General features: G+C 51.6%; 1 protein-coding gene across 5 annotated transcripts in view; it reads right to left on the bottom strand.

The window, feature by feature from the left end:
• The window catches only part of Tmem120b (transmembrane protein 120B), a 40,778-nt gene extending 26,976 nt beyond the window's left edge, over positions 1-13,802 (bottom strand). For 3 of the 5 annotated variants that reach the window (XR_008222040.1, XR_008222041.1, XM_052755372.1), the window contains exon 1: positions 7,295-7,645. Coding sequence is in view for 3 of the 5 variants with exons in the window: in XM_052755372.1 (XP_052611332.1) it covers positions 7,295-7,630 (336 nt within the window). In the remaining 2 variants the exon portion in view is untranslated. Of the gene's footprint in view, positions 1-7,294; positions 7,646-13,324; positions 13,508-13,620 lie in introns of those variants that run through there. The other 2 variants (XM_052755375.1, XM_052755373.1) reach the window with 2 other exon arrangements.
• Between the last annotated feature and the right edge of the window lie 1,078 nt (positions 13,803-14,880).

Here is a 14,880-nt window from a genome sequence, read left to right as displayed (position 1 = left end):
CACGCACTGCCTAACCTCGGGGCTCCCCGAAACCACGTAGGGAGAATCCATACCTCCTTCACTCTTGCATCCTTCACGCCTCTAAAGCCAACTCCACATGGGTGACACTGCCAAGTGCCACCTCCAGCTTGGGGTGCATCCTGGCCCCCCCTTGAACCACATCAGCAGCTTTATTTATCTGCTCTCCAGGAGCAGAGATCCTTCACACTCCTTCACGGGTTGGGAGCCTAATGGGGCAGGGTCTCGCCCTAGGACCGAGTGGGAGGCCTCTCCTGAAGGATACTAATCTCATCTCTTTCAACATAAACCTTGGCTGGACACTGAGTTTCCCGGTGCTCTTCTCCTCTGCAAAGTGTGCATTTTGTACTTTTCTCTGCCCCACTTGCTCATTCTCATCGTAGACCTGCGTATGGGTTAGTTATCAATAACAGCCGCTCCACAGAGTCATCATTAGGCTGCCCTGAAATTGCCTCAGCCAAAGAAAGCACTTTATTGCTTTCGGATTTATTTAGCCTCAGGCAAGTTCTTAAGACGTAGGCAGAAGGCAGCCAGATTCTTCACCAAAATATCCCATGCATGGCCTCTAGCCCAGTTGCTAATACCGTTCCCCTGAAACCTCTTGAGCTGGATCTCCAATCTCCACTGCCCTCAGCACTACCACCTTCCAAGCTCCAATGTTCTACTTACAGCATCCAACTGCTTTTCTAGTCCAAAGTTCCCAAGTCCTCCACATTCACCCAAAAAAACATGGTCAGGTTCTCCACAGCAAGAGCCCACTCTCCGGTACCAACTTCTGTATTAGTTACTTTTCTGTTACCGTGATACACCACCACAACCCAATTCGACTCTCAGAGAGTTCGTTTGGCTTATGGAATAAGAATCATCATGGTAGGGAAGTGTGGCAGCGGGCGTGTGTGTGTGTGTGTGTGTGTGTGTGTGTGTGTGTGTGTGTGTGTGTGTGTCAGGCAAGAGGCTGAGCGCCCCCATCCTCAACTGCAAGCACAAAGCAGAGCCGGTGAACGAACTGGACATGGTACAAAGCTTTTCATCTCAAAGCCTGCCCCCGAGTGATGCGCTTCCTCCCGCCCCTCCTAACCCTCCTCAAGCACCACCGCCAATGGGGAACCAGGTGTTCAAATGCCCAGGACGATGGGGGAACACGCTCATTTGAGTCACCGCACTAGACCAGCGCTCGACCGCGGAGCCAAATCCTCAGGCCCACAGCTCTCCGCTGACACCCTGTTCGGCTGACACCCTGTTCGCGGCATCTCTAGCAGGAGGAAAGGGCACTTTTCCTGTTTCCCTTCTGTGCACGCAGAGCGCCTCCATCACGCTCAGTCCTACTGTGCCATGAGCTGCTTCTCCCAGGAGCCAAGACAAACCAAAGATGCCACCTGTTCCTCTGTGTCGTTAACCAAAATAGAAACAATGTAACGGAGGGAGGGTGTTCGGCTCACGGTTCAGGGTTCAGAGGATTCCACTTATCGTGGCAGAGACCTCTCATGTCATTGAGGTTCAGGAGGCAGAGGGGGCTGGACAGGAAGCAGGGGCGGGTAGGGTATAAACTTGAAAGTGCCACCTCTAGGAACCCACTTTCTACCAACCAGGCCCCAGCTCCTAAAGGCTCTATGGCCTTCAGAACAGCATGGTAAGCTCCAGCTCAAGTGAACATGAGCCTGTGGGGGACACTTTGGATTCAGATGACAACATTGTCCATAACTTCCTTTCCTCCAAGCAACCCTGGACTCCTCCTGTGGAGCCAGCTGGCCAGAGACCTTCTGTTGTTTTTGACCAGTGAGGCAGACTTCCAGTGCTATAGATGTCTTTGGAGACCAATCTCTCCCCACGTTCAATCTATGAGATCTGGCTCGGAGTGAGATTGGCCCTGCCTTAGACTCCAGGGCACATGGCCTGGGCCTGGCCAACTAGAGCCTCAACACCCCCCACCGCCAACCCAGCTGGCTGATACAAGGATGGGCATTCAGAACTAAGGACAGTTAGTGTGGGGCTCGTAAGGGACTGTCAGAACAGGGTGGCCTTGTTCCCACTAGCTCGGAAGGTAGTAAGATGGAGGTCCAGAGCTAACAGGGCTGTCCTACCAATGTCTGGATACCTGGGAATGAACCCAGCTAAGGAGAGGAAAGCTGAGAGGGAAATGGAGGCCATCTTCTGTATCTGGCCCCCTCTGAAATCATGCCCTCGGATGCCCAACTGCACGGGCAAACACACTCCACTGCGCCCTGTGTGGCGTTACCAGTTCTTACGATCTTCACCGCACAGGCATGTGCCAGAATCCACACTAACGGGACAAGGACCAGAACTTCTCTCCTGGGCAAAGTTAACCATGTCAGGTAAGAAGAGAAACCATACCGGGCAGCGGTGGCACACACCTTTAATCCCAGCACTCGGGAGGCAGAGCCAGGTGAATCTCTGTAAGTTCGAGGCCAGCCTGGGCTACAGAGCGAGATCCAGGACAGGCACCAAAACTACACAGAGAAACCCTGTCTCAAAAAACAAAAAACAAAAAAAAAGAGAGAAGAGAAACCACAGACCTTCCTTGGTCTAATGACCTGTCTCTTGCCCAGAGCACTGTCCTCTAAAAACTGCCACAAATAAGGACTTTGAAAGCCACTTGAGCAGTTCCTTCCTCAGGCCAGGAGCTAAGGAGACAGCCAAGCATGAAGATGTCTAAACATTCTTGTGGGGTAGCTCTTCCACCAACTCCAGAAACCAAAGCACTCTTTCTAACAACTTCGCCAATGTGTAAGTTAGGTACTGACAAAGATGTGTACACCATAGACCCTACACATATACGAGCTCACAAAAACGGGTACACGGACAGTCCAGTGACACCTGTTAACTATTATTATTATTATTATTATTATTATTATATGTGTGTGTGTGAGAGAGAGAGAGAGAGAGGAGGGTGATGGGGAGACCCAGCACGGCATGCACACGGAGGTCAAAGGACAACTTCATGGAGTCAGTTCTCTCCTTCGACCTTTATGTGGATTCAAAAGATCAAAGTGAGGCTGTCGGGCTTGCCCGGCAAGCACTGTACGTCCTGAGACGTCTCGCTGGCCCAGTTCAGTGACTTTCAGGCATTTACTAAGGCGTACCATCACCACATCTAATTTCAGAAATCCCATCACCCACTGAGACGCCCGTGTTCTATTAGCAGTCACTGCCCACTTCCTTCTCTCTCCAGCCCCTGGCTACCACTCTCTTGAGTCTCTACAGAATGTGTCTTTTTGTAGGGGGTAGAGAGAGGGCTTGCCCGGCGAGCAAGAGGCCTTGGATTTCATCCTCTTGACACCACTAAATAGGATGTGGTGGCTGAATAAAATGAGGGCATGACTGCTCCGAGGGACGGCTGAGAAGGTTTTTATTGTAGATCTGAGGGAGAGGACAGCCAGAGGCATCTGGAAGAGTCCAGGGCAGGGACTGAACATGGCTAGCAGACTGAACTGGGCCATGACAGGAAAGAAAGAGGGGGAGAGCGAGGGAGTAAGTGTGTGGGGGTGTGTGTGTGTGTGAGTGTGCTCGCAAAGAGCAGAGAGGGCCAAGAGAGAGGGTGCTGAAGAGAACCAAGAGCCAAGAGAGCAAAGAGGGAGCCTGGCAGAAATGGCAGGGGTACACAGGAATGAGAAGCTGGGGGCGGGGAAGCCTGGGAGCTGGAGAAGTTTGTGGTAGGGGGTGCGGCGAGAAGAGCTGGGAGAGTCCGGAGGTCAGCACGAGCTTTGGTATGCTAAGAGGCACCACAGTTAGCCATTTGTCTCCGGATTCCTTTGGATCTGACAGTGGCACACACCTCTAAAACAGTCTCAGGATTCCAGGGGTGGGGGACAAGAGGATTAGGAATTCAAGACCATCTGGGTGTGGTAGACACTTAGCAATGGGATTATTGGATGGTAAAGTAAACTCCGTCCTCACCCCGCCACTTTTGAGACAGGGTCTCACCCTGTGACTCTGGCTGACTTAGAAATTGCTATGTAGACCAGGCTGGCCTTAAACTCCTCTCTGTGAGTTCGAGGCCAGCCTGGTCTACAAAGTGAGTTCTAGGACAGCTAGGACTGTTAAACAGAGAAACTCTGTCTCAAAAAAACAAAAACAAAACAAACAAAGAAACAAAAACTCACAAAACAAAACTTTGCCTCCCGAATGCTGGGATTAAAGGCATGTGCTTCCAAGTCCATCTTTTTCTTTCCTTCTCATAAAAATAAATTTCTAACTTTTAAAGAAAATACCAGACTACTGAACTCCATTTTCTTTGTTTTGTTTTGAGACAGCGTTTCTCTTTGTAGTCCTTGCTGTCCTGGATCTCTTGGAAATGGAGGCATAGATGGATGTGAGCCGCCATGTGGGTGTTCAGAACCAAACTCAGGTCCTCTGTGAGAGCAGCCAGTGCTCTCACCACTGAGCTGTCTCTCCAGGCCCTGTAGCTTTTGCTCTTGGCAAGTAAGAGTCTTAGCCTTTGACTCTTCTCTGGCCGCGTTTTCTCTATGACTACCTGCCCCCTCCCAGCACCTCCATCTTTAGGTAGTCTATGATACATCGCATGCTTTTGTTTATATGTTTGAATTGCTCTCAAACTAGACCGTTGGGGACCTGGGCCTGCTTGGGTCTGTGGAATAGAGTCCTCTACACAGCTGTCTGTCCGCCATGCTACTCCCAACACTCTGGATTATTTTTAGAAGTAGCAACCTGATGTGGGAGTCAATCATGTTTAATAAGCTGGTTTAAAAAGCAAACGGTTATGTCTGCGGAGAGCTAGCTCCCAGTTTGGGGTGAGTTATCTCCCATATTCCAACCCACTATTAAAGGGAGAAGTAAGCCGGGCGGTGGTGGCGCACGCCTTTAATCCCAGCACTCGGGAGGCAGAGGCAGGCGGATCTCTGTGAGTTTGAGGCCAGCCTGGTCTACAGAGTAAGATTCAGGACAGCCAGGGCTACACAGAGAAATCCTGTCTTGAAAAAACAAAACACAATTACAGACAACTCCATAGTTAGCAGCCACCTTCCACCCCCAGTGTTAAGAACTATAGTGCCAATGTTAGTGCACACCTAGAGTCCCTGCCCTTGGTAGGTGCAGGCAGGGGGATTAGGAATTTAAGGCCATTCTTGTCTATCTATCAAGTTTAAACATGTACCGGGCTATGTGATGTAGTGGGTAGCCATTCCAGCTTTGATCTGGAAGTTCCAACCCCCATTGAGACTTCGGCCACTGTCACGCCTACAAGGCGGGGCCAAGGGAGGCGCCTGGAGACCTGAGATCTGGATGGCCTGTGCTCTCACTGGGTTCCAGGACCCTGGACAGTGAAGGTGGGCCAAGCAGAGCTCCAGAGAACACCGCTGGACTGCGATACACCTTCCCCAGAGCCCGCGACCTACCTATCCCTTAATTTGTAAGTTACGCCATTAAATAAATCTCCTTTTAACTACGTGGAGTGGCCTTAATAATTTCACCAATAATGTGAGACACTCACCCCAAATCAAAATCCTACAGTGCACAGAGAGTTGACAGGTCCCACATCCTTCTTAAACGGGGTTCCTACCCTCCCCACAAAGTGAGAGGTGACTCGCTTTTGCTGGTTTATTTCTGTACCTCGTTCCCACCCCGGATCAGCTCTACTTTTTCTTCGACCGCTTTGTGCTGCCCATCTTGGGCTCCCTTGCTCTGCACCCTTGGCTGATGGGCCTGAGCAGAGGCCTGGAGGGCAGAGGGAAGAGAGGCTGGGGTGTGGCTTCCTCCTGCATCCAGCATCCTTCAACGATGACAGCTCTTGACTGCAGCTCCGGCCAAGGTCAGAGAGCAGGAACTTCCCAGCCTTCACCCTTCACACTTTAGTCTAGACCTGAACTGGGGGGAGGGGAGGGGGCTCAATTTAAACTATGCACATCTGAAAACCAACTCTAACACTTTTTTTTTTCTTGGTTTTTCGAGACAGGGTTTCTCTGTGTAGCTTTGGTGCCTTTCCTGGATCTCGCTCTGTAGACCAGGCTGGTCTCGAACTCACAGAGATCCGCCTGCCTCTGCCTCCAGAGTGCTGGGATTAAAGGTGTGCGCCACCACCGCCCAGCAATCACTAACACTCTTAATAGATCCATTTGCTTCTTCCCAGGGCCCTCTACACTACACTCAATTGGATGGTTCTGTTTTTGAGGCAGGGTCTCCGGTAGCCCAGGCTGGCTAATACAGCTGAGGATGACTTTGAACTCCTGACTTGCTCCTGCTTTGGCTTCCCCAGTGCTGGGATTTCAGGTGTGAGCTTCCGTACCAGTGGAACTTGGTCTTTACTATCTCTTGCAAGTCTTTTCTTTGAGCTACACTACGCACACAGTATCATTAGGCAATACAGTGCATTGGTTTGACTAGTCTGGGCTCTATTATAAATGCCATTTTCTGAGCCCAGGAAATAGCAGTACGATGCTATGGCTCAGCGAAGGGGTGCCCGCCGCTAAGCCCGACAACCTGAAATCAATTCCCAGAACGAATACCCATGGGAGAAGGGGGAGCCTACTCCCACAAGTTGTCTTCCAACCGCCACACAAGCACTAAAGCACACAGGCACGCGCGCGCACACACACACACACACACACACACACACTAGTTGTCCTCTGACCTCCACACAAGCACTAAAGCACACAGGCATGCAAACACACACACACACACACACACACACACACACACACACACACACACACTAGTTGTCCTCTGACCTCCACACAAGCACTAAAGCACACAGGCATGCAAACACACACACACACACACACACACACACACACACACACTAGTTGTCCTCTGACCTCCACACAAGCACTAAAGCACACAGGCACGCGCGCGCACACACACACACACACACACACACACACACACACACACACACACACCAGTTGTCCTCTGACCTCCACAAGCACACTGTAGCCTCTGCCCCATCCATAACAAATAAATTTAACAAAACAACCCACCTAACAACAGCAACATGTAGAAGAGACTGCATTTGAATTAAAAACACACACACCAAAAGGCTAACAGCTCTGTGAGCCAGGACGCCCTTAGCATCGTTCCGTCTTGCCTAATTGCCACCTGCCACCCTTAGAGGACACAAACAAGCGAGGTTCCGATGTAGGCACAAATCCAGGCCACCTCTCTCCTCCTCTGAGGCCCCATGTTCCGCCCCAGTGGGAAGGTGAGGTTAATGACTCCAGGTCCCAGCTCAACTGTGAAACATCTGGAAACGCCTTCTCAACACAACAATGCACGCAGTTCAAGATCCAGAACAGGGAAGCCAGACCTCCTCGTCCACATCTCTCAGAGGAACCTCCAGACTGATGAATCTCCTGGCACCTACAGACAAGCGCTGGCTGGTCCGGAGGCACCAGAAGGTGGTGTCAATCCAGCAGACTGCTACAGCGCCAGGGCCACCACGGCAGCGTATACCGCCGTACGGCTGTGCTGCGTGCTGGTAGTAAACTTCTAAGAGATTACTGTCATATAGCCTGGTGCCCAAGAAAGCATCTTGGAGCAGACTTTCTGATGCTCGCTCTCCCGAAGGAGGACCTATCACCATGGCAACACAACCAAACACCTCAAGCATGTCGTTCCCATACTGGGAAATATTCTGAGTCATGTGCCAGGAGTGACAGGTGAGGTCTGCCACAGGACAGTGGGTAGGACTACCTACGTGGGTGTTCAGCAAGGGAGGCAGGGCAAGACAATGGGTAAGTGATGACACTCTGCGATCCTCACTAGCTGAGTTAAGGCCACGGCTCTTGCCTCAGTTTCCTCAGCTGGATAAAGGCTGAGAGGCGAGGTCTGTGTGACATGGTCCCCGAGATATGACGTCATCAGAAAGCTATGACGTCACCAGAAAGCATGGCAGGCGACCCAGGATCTGACATTTCGCTGTTTCCCCGACATTTTCAACTGTCCTCATTTGAGGGGACGACTATCATGACACACGGTTTGAGAATCACAGATAAAGACAATCTCTATTTTTTTTTTTAAACTTCCGTTATTTTGCTTTCCCTCTATGGAATCACCCCTCTCCATCCCCACTTACTCCACGGACCACTACTCCCAGACTCCAGAGGCAAACCAGAGGTATGACCAGTGCCTAGTCAGTACCGTGAGTGGCTGAATATGGAATAATTACATGAACCAAGCTGGACCATTTCTCTCTCTCTCTCTCTCTCTCTGTAACAAGGTCTCAGAAAGCTGGCCTTGAGCTCATCATGATCCTCCTGCCTCAGCTCCTGAAGGCTGGGATTCTAAATGTGTGCCAACCATCCTGGCCCTAGCAACCGTCACCACATCAAGGAGGAAGGGTGACAGGTAAAGAATGAAGTGACCAGACAAAGAGAGACACAAGACGATCATAAACTGAGCTCCTGGATCCAGCCTTGCTGAAAGTCATTGCAACTGGACTTCCCAACCCAGGAGTCCGTAAACTCCCTTTCTGGCTGAAAACCAGCAGAACTGGGTTCTGTCAACAAGAGTTATAACTAAGAGTCTTGACTGGGCATAAGGAAGTTCCACACAAACGAAAGAGACTCGGCAAGTTCAAAACTTTTCTTTGGAGGGTAAAAGCACTTGCCACCAAGCCTGGAACCCACGTGGAAGAAAGAAGAAAACAGACTCCTTCCTGCAAGTGGACCACCACACATCTGCCATGGCACACAAGCTTTCTCTCACACGAGTAAACAAGTGTAAAAATCAAGCAAAAAACATAAAATTTTTCTTCTGGCGCTTTAAGGAATTCTCAGATACTTCGGCGCTTCCTGTGTTAGCAGTACAAGAGCACCTAACTCAAACCATAGACCTGTGTTCAAATTCTGACTTGGAGAATTTTTTTTCTTTCTTATTTTAAGACAGGATGTCTCTACGTATCTATCCTGGAACTTACTCTGTAGAGTAGGTTGGCCTCTCAAACTCACAGCAGTCCTCCTGCCTCTGCCTCCCTGAGTGCTGGGATTAAGGGCGCCACCATGCCCTGCCATCTTGAGTATTTTCAAGTCCCTCAGCTTCACTCTCCTTATGTTGAGAAAGGAGCGGGCTGTTGCTTGGATTAAACAGGAATCCATGTGTCACATGGTTCACTATGGCACAGGGTGACATTACTGCTAGTCCGTGTCAAGCCGAGTGGTGGCTTGCGGCAGGTCAGATGATAGACAGCGACAGAACAAGGACCCGGGCCGGGGAACCCCAACTCCACATCCAGTGTTCTTTCTACTGCGCCTGCTTCTAAAGTGAGAGGTTCCCAGGGCAACCAACATAAAAGAGCAGCCACGGGCAACAAAAGACACTCACCTCTACACGAATCTGCCTTGTGAACAGGTTAGAGTACAGACGTGGCCTGGTAGAGTGGCACACGTATTTAATCCCAGCACTAGGGAGGCAAAGGCAGGAGACCTCTGTGAGTTCAAGGCCAGCCTGGACTCTCTAGAGAGTTCTAGGACAGCCAGAGCTACATACAGAGATCTTGCCTTTTGCCCAGAGAGAGAGAGAGAGAGAGAGAGAGAGAGAGAGAGAGAGAGAGAGAGAGACAGACAGACAGACAGACAGACTGACTGACTGACTGACTGACTCCAGGGCCGGACAGACGGCTCATCAGGGAAAGGTGCTTGCCTACCAAGCCTGATCACATGAATTCAATTCCGGGACTTTAAACAGAGAATCATGCCCCACAAGCTGTCCTCTGGCCTCCTACACATGTGCTGTGGCACCCACACACATGCACACACATAAATAAATGTACATGGGAGGGGGTCTTCAAAACAGGGTTTCTCTGTGTAGCCCTGGCTATCCTGGAACTCACTCTGTAGACCAGGCTGGCCTCACACTCAGATCTGCCTGCCTCTGCCTTCCGAGTGCTAGGATTAAAGGTGTGCATCACCACCACCCAGCTATAAAAGTACATTTTTTATAACTGGTGTGTATAGAGACGTTTCAGCCATTAATAGTGCTTGCTACTCTCCCAGGGGGTCCCGAGTTCACACCCTAGTATCCATGTTGGGCAGTTCACAATTCTAGCGTGACATCCTCTTCTGGATTCCATGAACTCTTGCACTCCCATGTGCACAAGCACATACACGTTCATGTGCACACACACATATACACACATAATTAAATGTAAATTGGGGGGCGCAGAGAATATGTAGATGCTGGTGTTCAACAGTCTATGTTCAAATGTCGACACTAGCACTCACAAGACACCTGACCTTAGGTAAATGACTCAACCCCAGGCTCTATTTCATGGGGTCTTAAGGAGGTAACACTGACCTTCCTGTTCCTAGGCTCACCCCCTTATTTTTATTTTTTGTGGTTCTGGAGCCAGAGGAATGTCCATTTCATTGGCAGTAAAAACTCCAAATCTTTACAATGGTATACAAGGCCCCAGTGACCCCTGAAGCCAGACATTGAGAAAGGCTGCTTCCTGTGCTGGGGAGGATGGGGTCAGGTTTCCAGTGACGTAAGGCAGGAACTGATCGTTAAATCTACAGTCCCAGTGTCTGTAAATGACCTTCTGTGATCACATCACAGGCCAGGGGGCCAGGTACACGCTGATCTCTGATACTCAACTCATGACCACCTAAACACTAAGCCCTGGTGAGGACTCAGCCTTCCCCAGAGTCCAGCAAGGCCTCAGGAAATGTAAAGCCAAGCGCAAAGGGAAACAGATCCTTTCCAAAGTCCCAGGCATTACCCTGGGGCTCTTTGTAGGTGAAGGGGGATTCCAAAGACCTTTTAATAATAATAATAAAAAAAAAAGTTCCAGGATCTGAGACACAGGCTTCCTCTTTTTTCCATTCCAAAAAGGGAAGGAGAGGTAAAACACAGACGAAATACATCTCCCCAGAAATGAAGAGGTGCAAAGTTGAAACCCACAATCCCAGATTCTTAGGCCGATGTTGGAAAACTTTGGCTAATCAGGATTTCCTGATGACAAAATATAAAGTCCCTCCTATTGTTAACTTTTCCAGTTGCAGCCAGACTCCTGACACACACACACACAGACACAGACACACGTACACACACGTACGTACACACACACACACACACACACACACACACAGGGCTCTCTCACCTTTGTCTCCCCATAAACGTCCTTCATCAGCATCTCTGTCCACCACATACACAACATACCCCTGGACTCAGGACGCTTTCTTCCCAGAATCCCCATGTGTGCGGAAAACAGGCTGACTCCACACATTTCCAGAGTAAAATCCGCACTGACTTTGAGCGGAATAACTGTGGTCCCAGCTAGGACAATCGGCATGCCCAAGTCTCAGTTTCCTGTTTCTTCCTCTTCCAATAAAGTGGTGGTGCACGCCTTTAATCCCAACACTTGGGAGTTAGAGGCACGAGGATCTCTGTGAATTTGAGTCTAGCCTGGTTTCCAGAGCCAGCCAGGGCTACGGTGAGACACTGTCTCAAAAACAAAAATAAAAATGTTCAACGGTAACTCCAGGTCTGGGGAATCTAACCCCTCCTTCCTCTTCTGGCCTCCACAGGCACCGGCACCTTCATGGCACACACACAGGGACAGATAAATAAAACTATTAAGTCAATAAATAAATGGGCTGGAGAGGTGGCTTAGTGGTTTAAAGGCGCTGGCTACTCTTGCAGAGGACCCGGGTTTGGATCCCAGAACCCACATGGTGGCTCAACAACTGTCTATCTCCAGTTCTAGAGGATCCAGCGACACCCCCTTCTGAATTCCTCTGGCACGCGTGTGGTGCACATATATAAATGCAAGCAAAACATTCATATATGTGTGTGTGTGTACACACATATATACACATATACATACATATGTGTATGCACATACAGATGTGTATATATACATGTGTGAATATATATGATATATAAATATTATATATCATAGAGAGAGAGAGAGAGAGAGAATTTTGCTCTAGTCTCTGACATGGAGCCCCAGGAAGCCATCCATTACCAGACTCAGACCCAACAGCTGACCACCAAGCCTACACAGTTGACTCAAGTCTGTTCCAGTTCTCCCAGCTCTGAGGAGACACCAGTCGGACACTTGGCCACCTCCACTCAGCAGGTCCTTCTACCACCCTTGCTGCCTGCTCGTCACCTGACAATGGTATCCAGATCAACCCCCCAACTCCCCTGTCCCTGACCACCCCAGCACCTGACACGTCGTGACATCTTCCTGTCCAAGCCAGAACATAACAGATCAAAGGAGTCCTTTGCAACATCTGCCTGCCATGACTTGCTACCGAGTTGTTGTTAATTGCTTTAATTGCAGAGTCCTGCAGTATAAGGCTCCTCCCCCTTGTAGTTTAAGGCAAGCCGAAAGGAACTATGAAGAAAGGTCCCATGCGGGGAAACCTCTTCTCCCACTCCCAACTCTTAAGACCCACGACAGCCCAGTGGGACAAACTGTGAAGTGGCTGAGTCTTCTCCCGGAGCATGGAACCAAAAGGACCCCTAGGAACTACGAGGGACCCAAGGCCTCGACCTGAAAGAGAAGGCACCAACCCACCCATGTGTGCTGGAGAGACCACGAAAGGATAACAGCCCCGGGGACCTTGTACATGCCTTCCCGCTCAGGCTCACCCTGCAGCCTCCCTCTGCACCTACATCAGGATCCACAGCCTCCCTTTAGAAAGACCCGTCACAGCACCCCTGACAACATCCTCCCCTGGACACGGCAGGTGGGCAGCTCAACTGAGAGAACTCCATGGACAGGGGAAATGGCAATGTGTCTGCGAAAGGGAGGCTGGTGTGACGGTGTGAACGACTTCAGGCAACCCGGTGGCTGGAGAGAGACTCATGTGGTGTTCTTCTTGGACATCCCCAAGGTTTCCCGAGTCTCTAGTCCCCAGAGCACGCAGCTGAGGCCTCTCTGGACCTATTAGGCAGGACCAATCCCTCCAGAGCCAGCTCTTACATCCACCTTCGATGTACCAGGTGGAAAGCTCTGAGCCAAAAGGGTGAGGGCTGGGCACAGTCTTCTCTCGCTGGGTGAGGCAGTCAGCTGTCAACTGACAGATGCCTGCCATCCACAGTGAGAAACTCAGCTTGCAGGAGCGTGCAAGCACAACCACATCAGAACCCCCAAAGACAGGGCTGTGACTGTGATACTTAGGAACCGTCTCCGGGTTCAAGGTGAAAACTGCTAAATGCTCAAAGAGCAGCTGCAGGGAACGGCTGCCCCACTAGCAGAGAGCGAGTAGTTGAGCTGCCAGGGCGGCAGTTGGAGAGTAGCGAAGTTGAGGGGGGACCCCTGCGCGGGGGCTGGGCTGGTGTCCTTGGAGCGGGGCACTATTTCCTCATGAACACACCTGGAACTTACCCTCGGGGGGGCCAGAGACCAACTTTCTGCAGCGGAAGGGGAGCGTGGAGCAAAGAGCGGGTGAGAGGGCGGGAGAATGGGGGGCTCCGACCCGGCGCCCCACGAGGCTGAGGAGCCCAAGCGCTGGAAGATAAGCAAGGGGCTGCGCCAGGCCACCCACCAGCTCATCGGGCGCACAGCCTGGGCCACCCTCTGGGTCCTATCGCCCCACCCTGGGGCTGGGGTGGCTCGATGGGGAAGAAGGCACCGCACCGCAGGGAGCAGCAGAGTTGCGGGACCAGGTGGCCCGGCCCTACCTGCAGCTCCTGAAATTCTCCCTCCAGCTCATGCCACTCGCGCTCGCAACGCTCCAGCTGCCCGGACATGGTGCAATGGTGCAAGGCGGCGGCGGCGGCGGTGGCGGCGGCTCCCGCAGCGTGGCCCAGCCGGCCACCAAGCACCCCACGCCCGCTCGCCCGCCCGCCGGCTCGCTCACTGGCCGCCTCCCGAGGCACCAGCTGTTCCTGCGCAGCCGGAGCCACGCGCGCACCTGACGTCACGGGCCCCGCCCCGCCCCGGCGCCGGCCCCACCCTCGGGTGGGCCCGCGCGTGCGCACGCGCTTTTCCTCCCCGGGCTCGGGCCGCGTGGAAGGCTCAACTTTCTGGTCTTGGTTAGTTAGGTCTGTCTCCGCTCTCCTCCTGCTCCCGTGTCGTACGTTTCTCCCCCGGGTGGGTGGAGGGCTCATCTGCAAGCTGCGTTGCAGGCTTATGTTCACTTAGATTGTTTGTGGGGAGAGTGGGGTGGAGAAAGATGTGGGGGGGGAGGTGAAAGGAAAAAGTCATGTACCCCTTAACCTTGCCTGACCCCGGAGGCCAAAGCCAGTGCCCTGGAATGCGTTGACAGTGACCATGTAGTAAGTAAGGTCAAGGGCAGGGTGGGAAGATGCAGACTTGACTCTGTCATCTCACGTCGGCATTGGCATTTATTGCAACCCGTACAGCCTAGATTCCTGTCCTCTGTGACGCTAGGTGACTCCTGACAGCTGTTGCTGTCCTTCAGAAGACACAGCCGCCTCCGAGTTTACTGAAGGCACTTAGCTCCCTTCCCCTGCCAAGTCCTACAAGACCTGCACCAGCCTGGCTTCCCAGTGACACATCCTATCTCACTGCCCTGGCTCCAGCTAACTCTCCAGACATGATTCTCGTCCCGACTTGGCATTCTTCCCTCTGAATCTTCATGTAGTGGCTTCTTGTCCATCCCTGGAGCCTCGTTCAAATGATACCTGCAGCTGGGTGCGGTATCGCACACCAGCCTTGACAGCAGAGCAAGACTGTCTCAAAATAAAATAAAGTGAAATATCAAATGATGCCTGTGGGGGCCAGAGAGGTGGTTCGGTGGTTAAAAGTGCATTCCGCAGACCGAATGGTGCACGCCTTTAGTCACGGCCCTCGGGAGGCAGAGGCAGACAGATCTCTTTGAGTTTGAGACCAGCCTGGTCTAACATAGTGAGTTCCGGGCCAGCTGAGACTACACAGTAAGACCCTGTTAAATTGATTAATTAGTTAAAATTTAAAAG

The sequence above is a fragment of the Peromyscus californicus genome, unplaced genomic scaffold (assembly GCF_007827085.1).
Source record: "Peromyscus californicus insignis strain IS unplaced genomic scaffold, ASM782708v3 Scaffold_2__1_contigs__length_46816999, whole genome shotgun sequence".
NCBI classification, from domain to species: Eukaryota; Metazoa; Chordata; class Mammalia; order Rodentia; family Cricetidae; genus Peromyscus; species Peromyscus californicus.
This window is presented reverse-complemented; position numbering and strand designations above follow the sequence as displayed.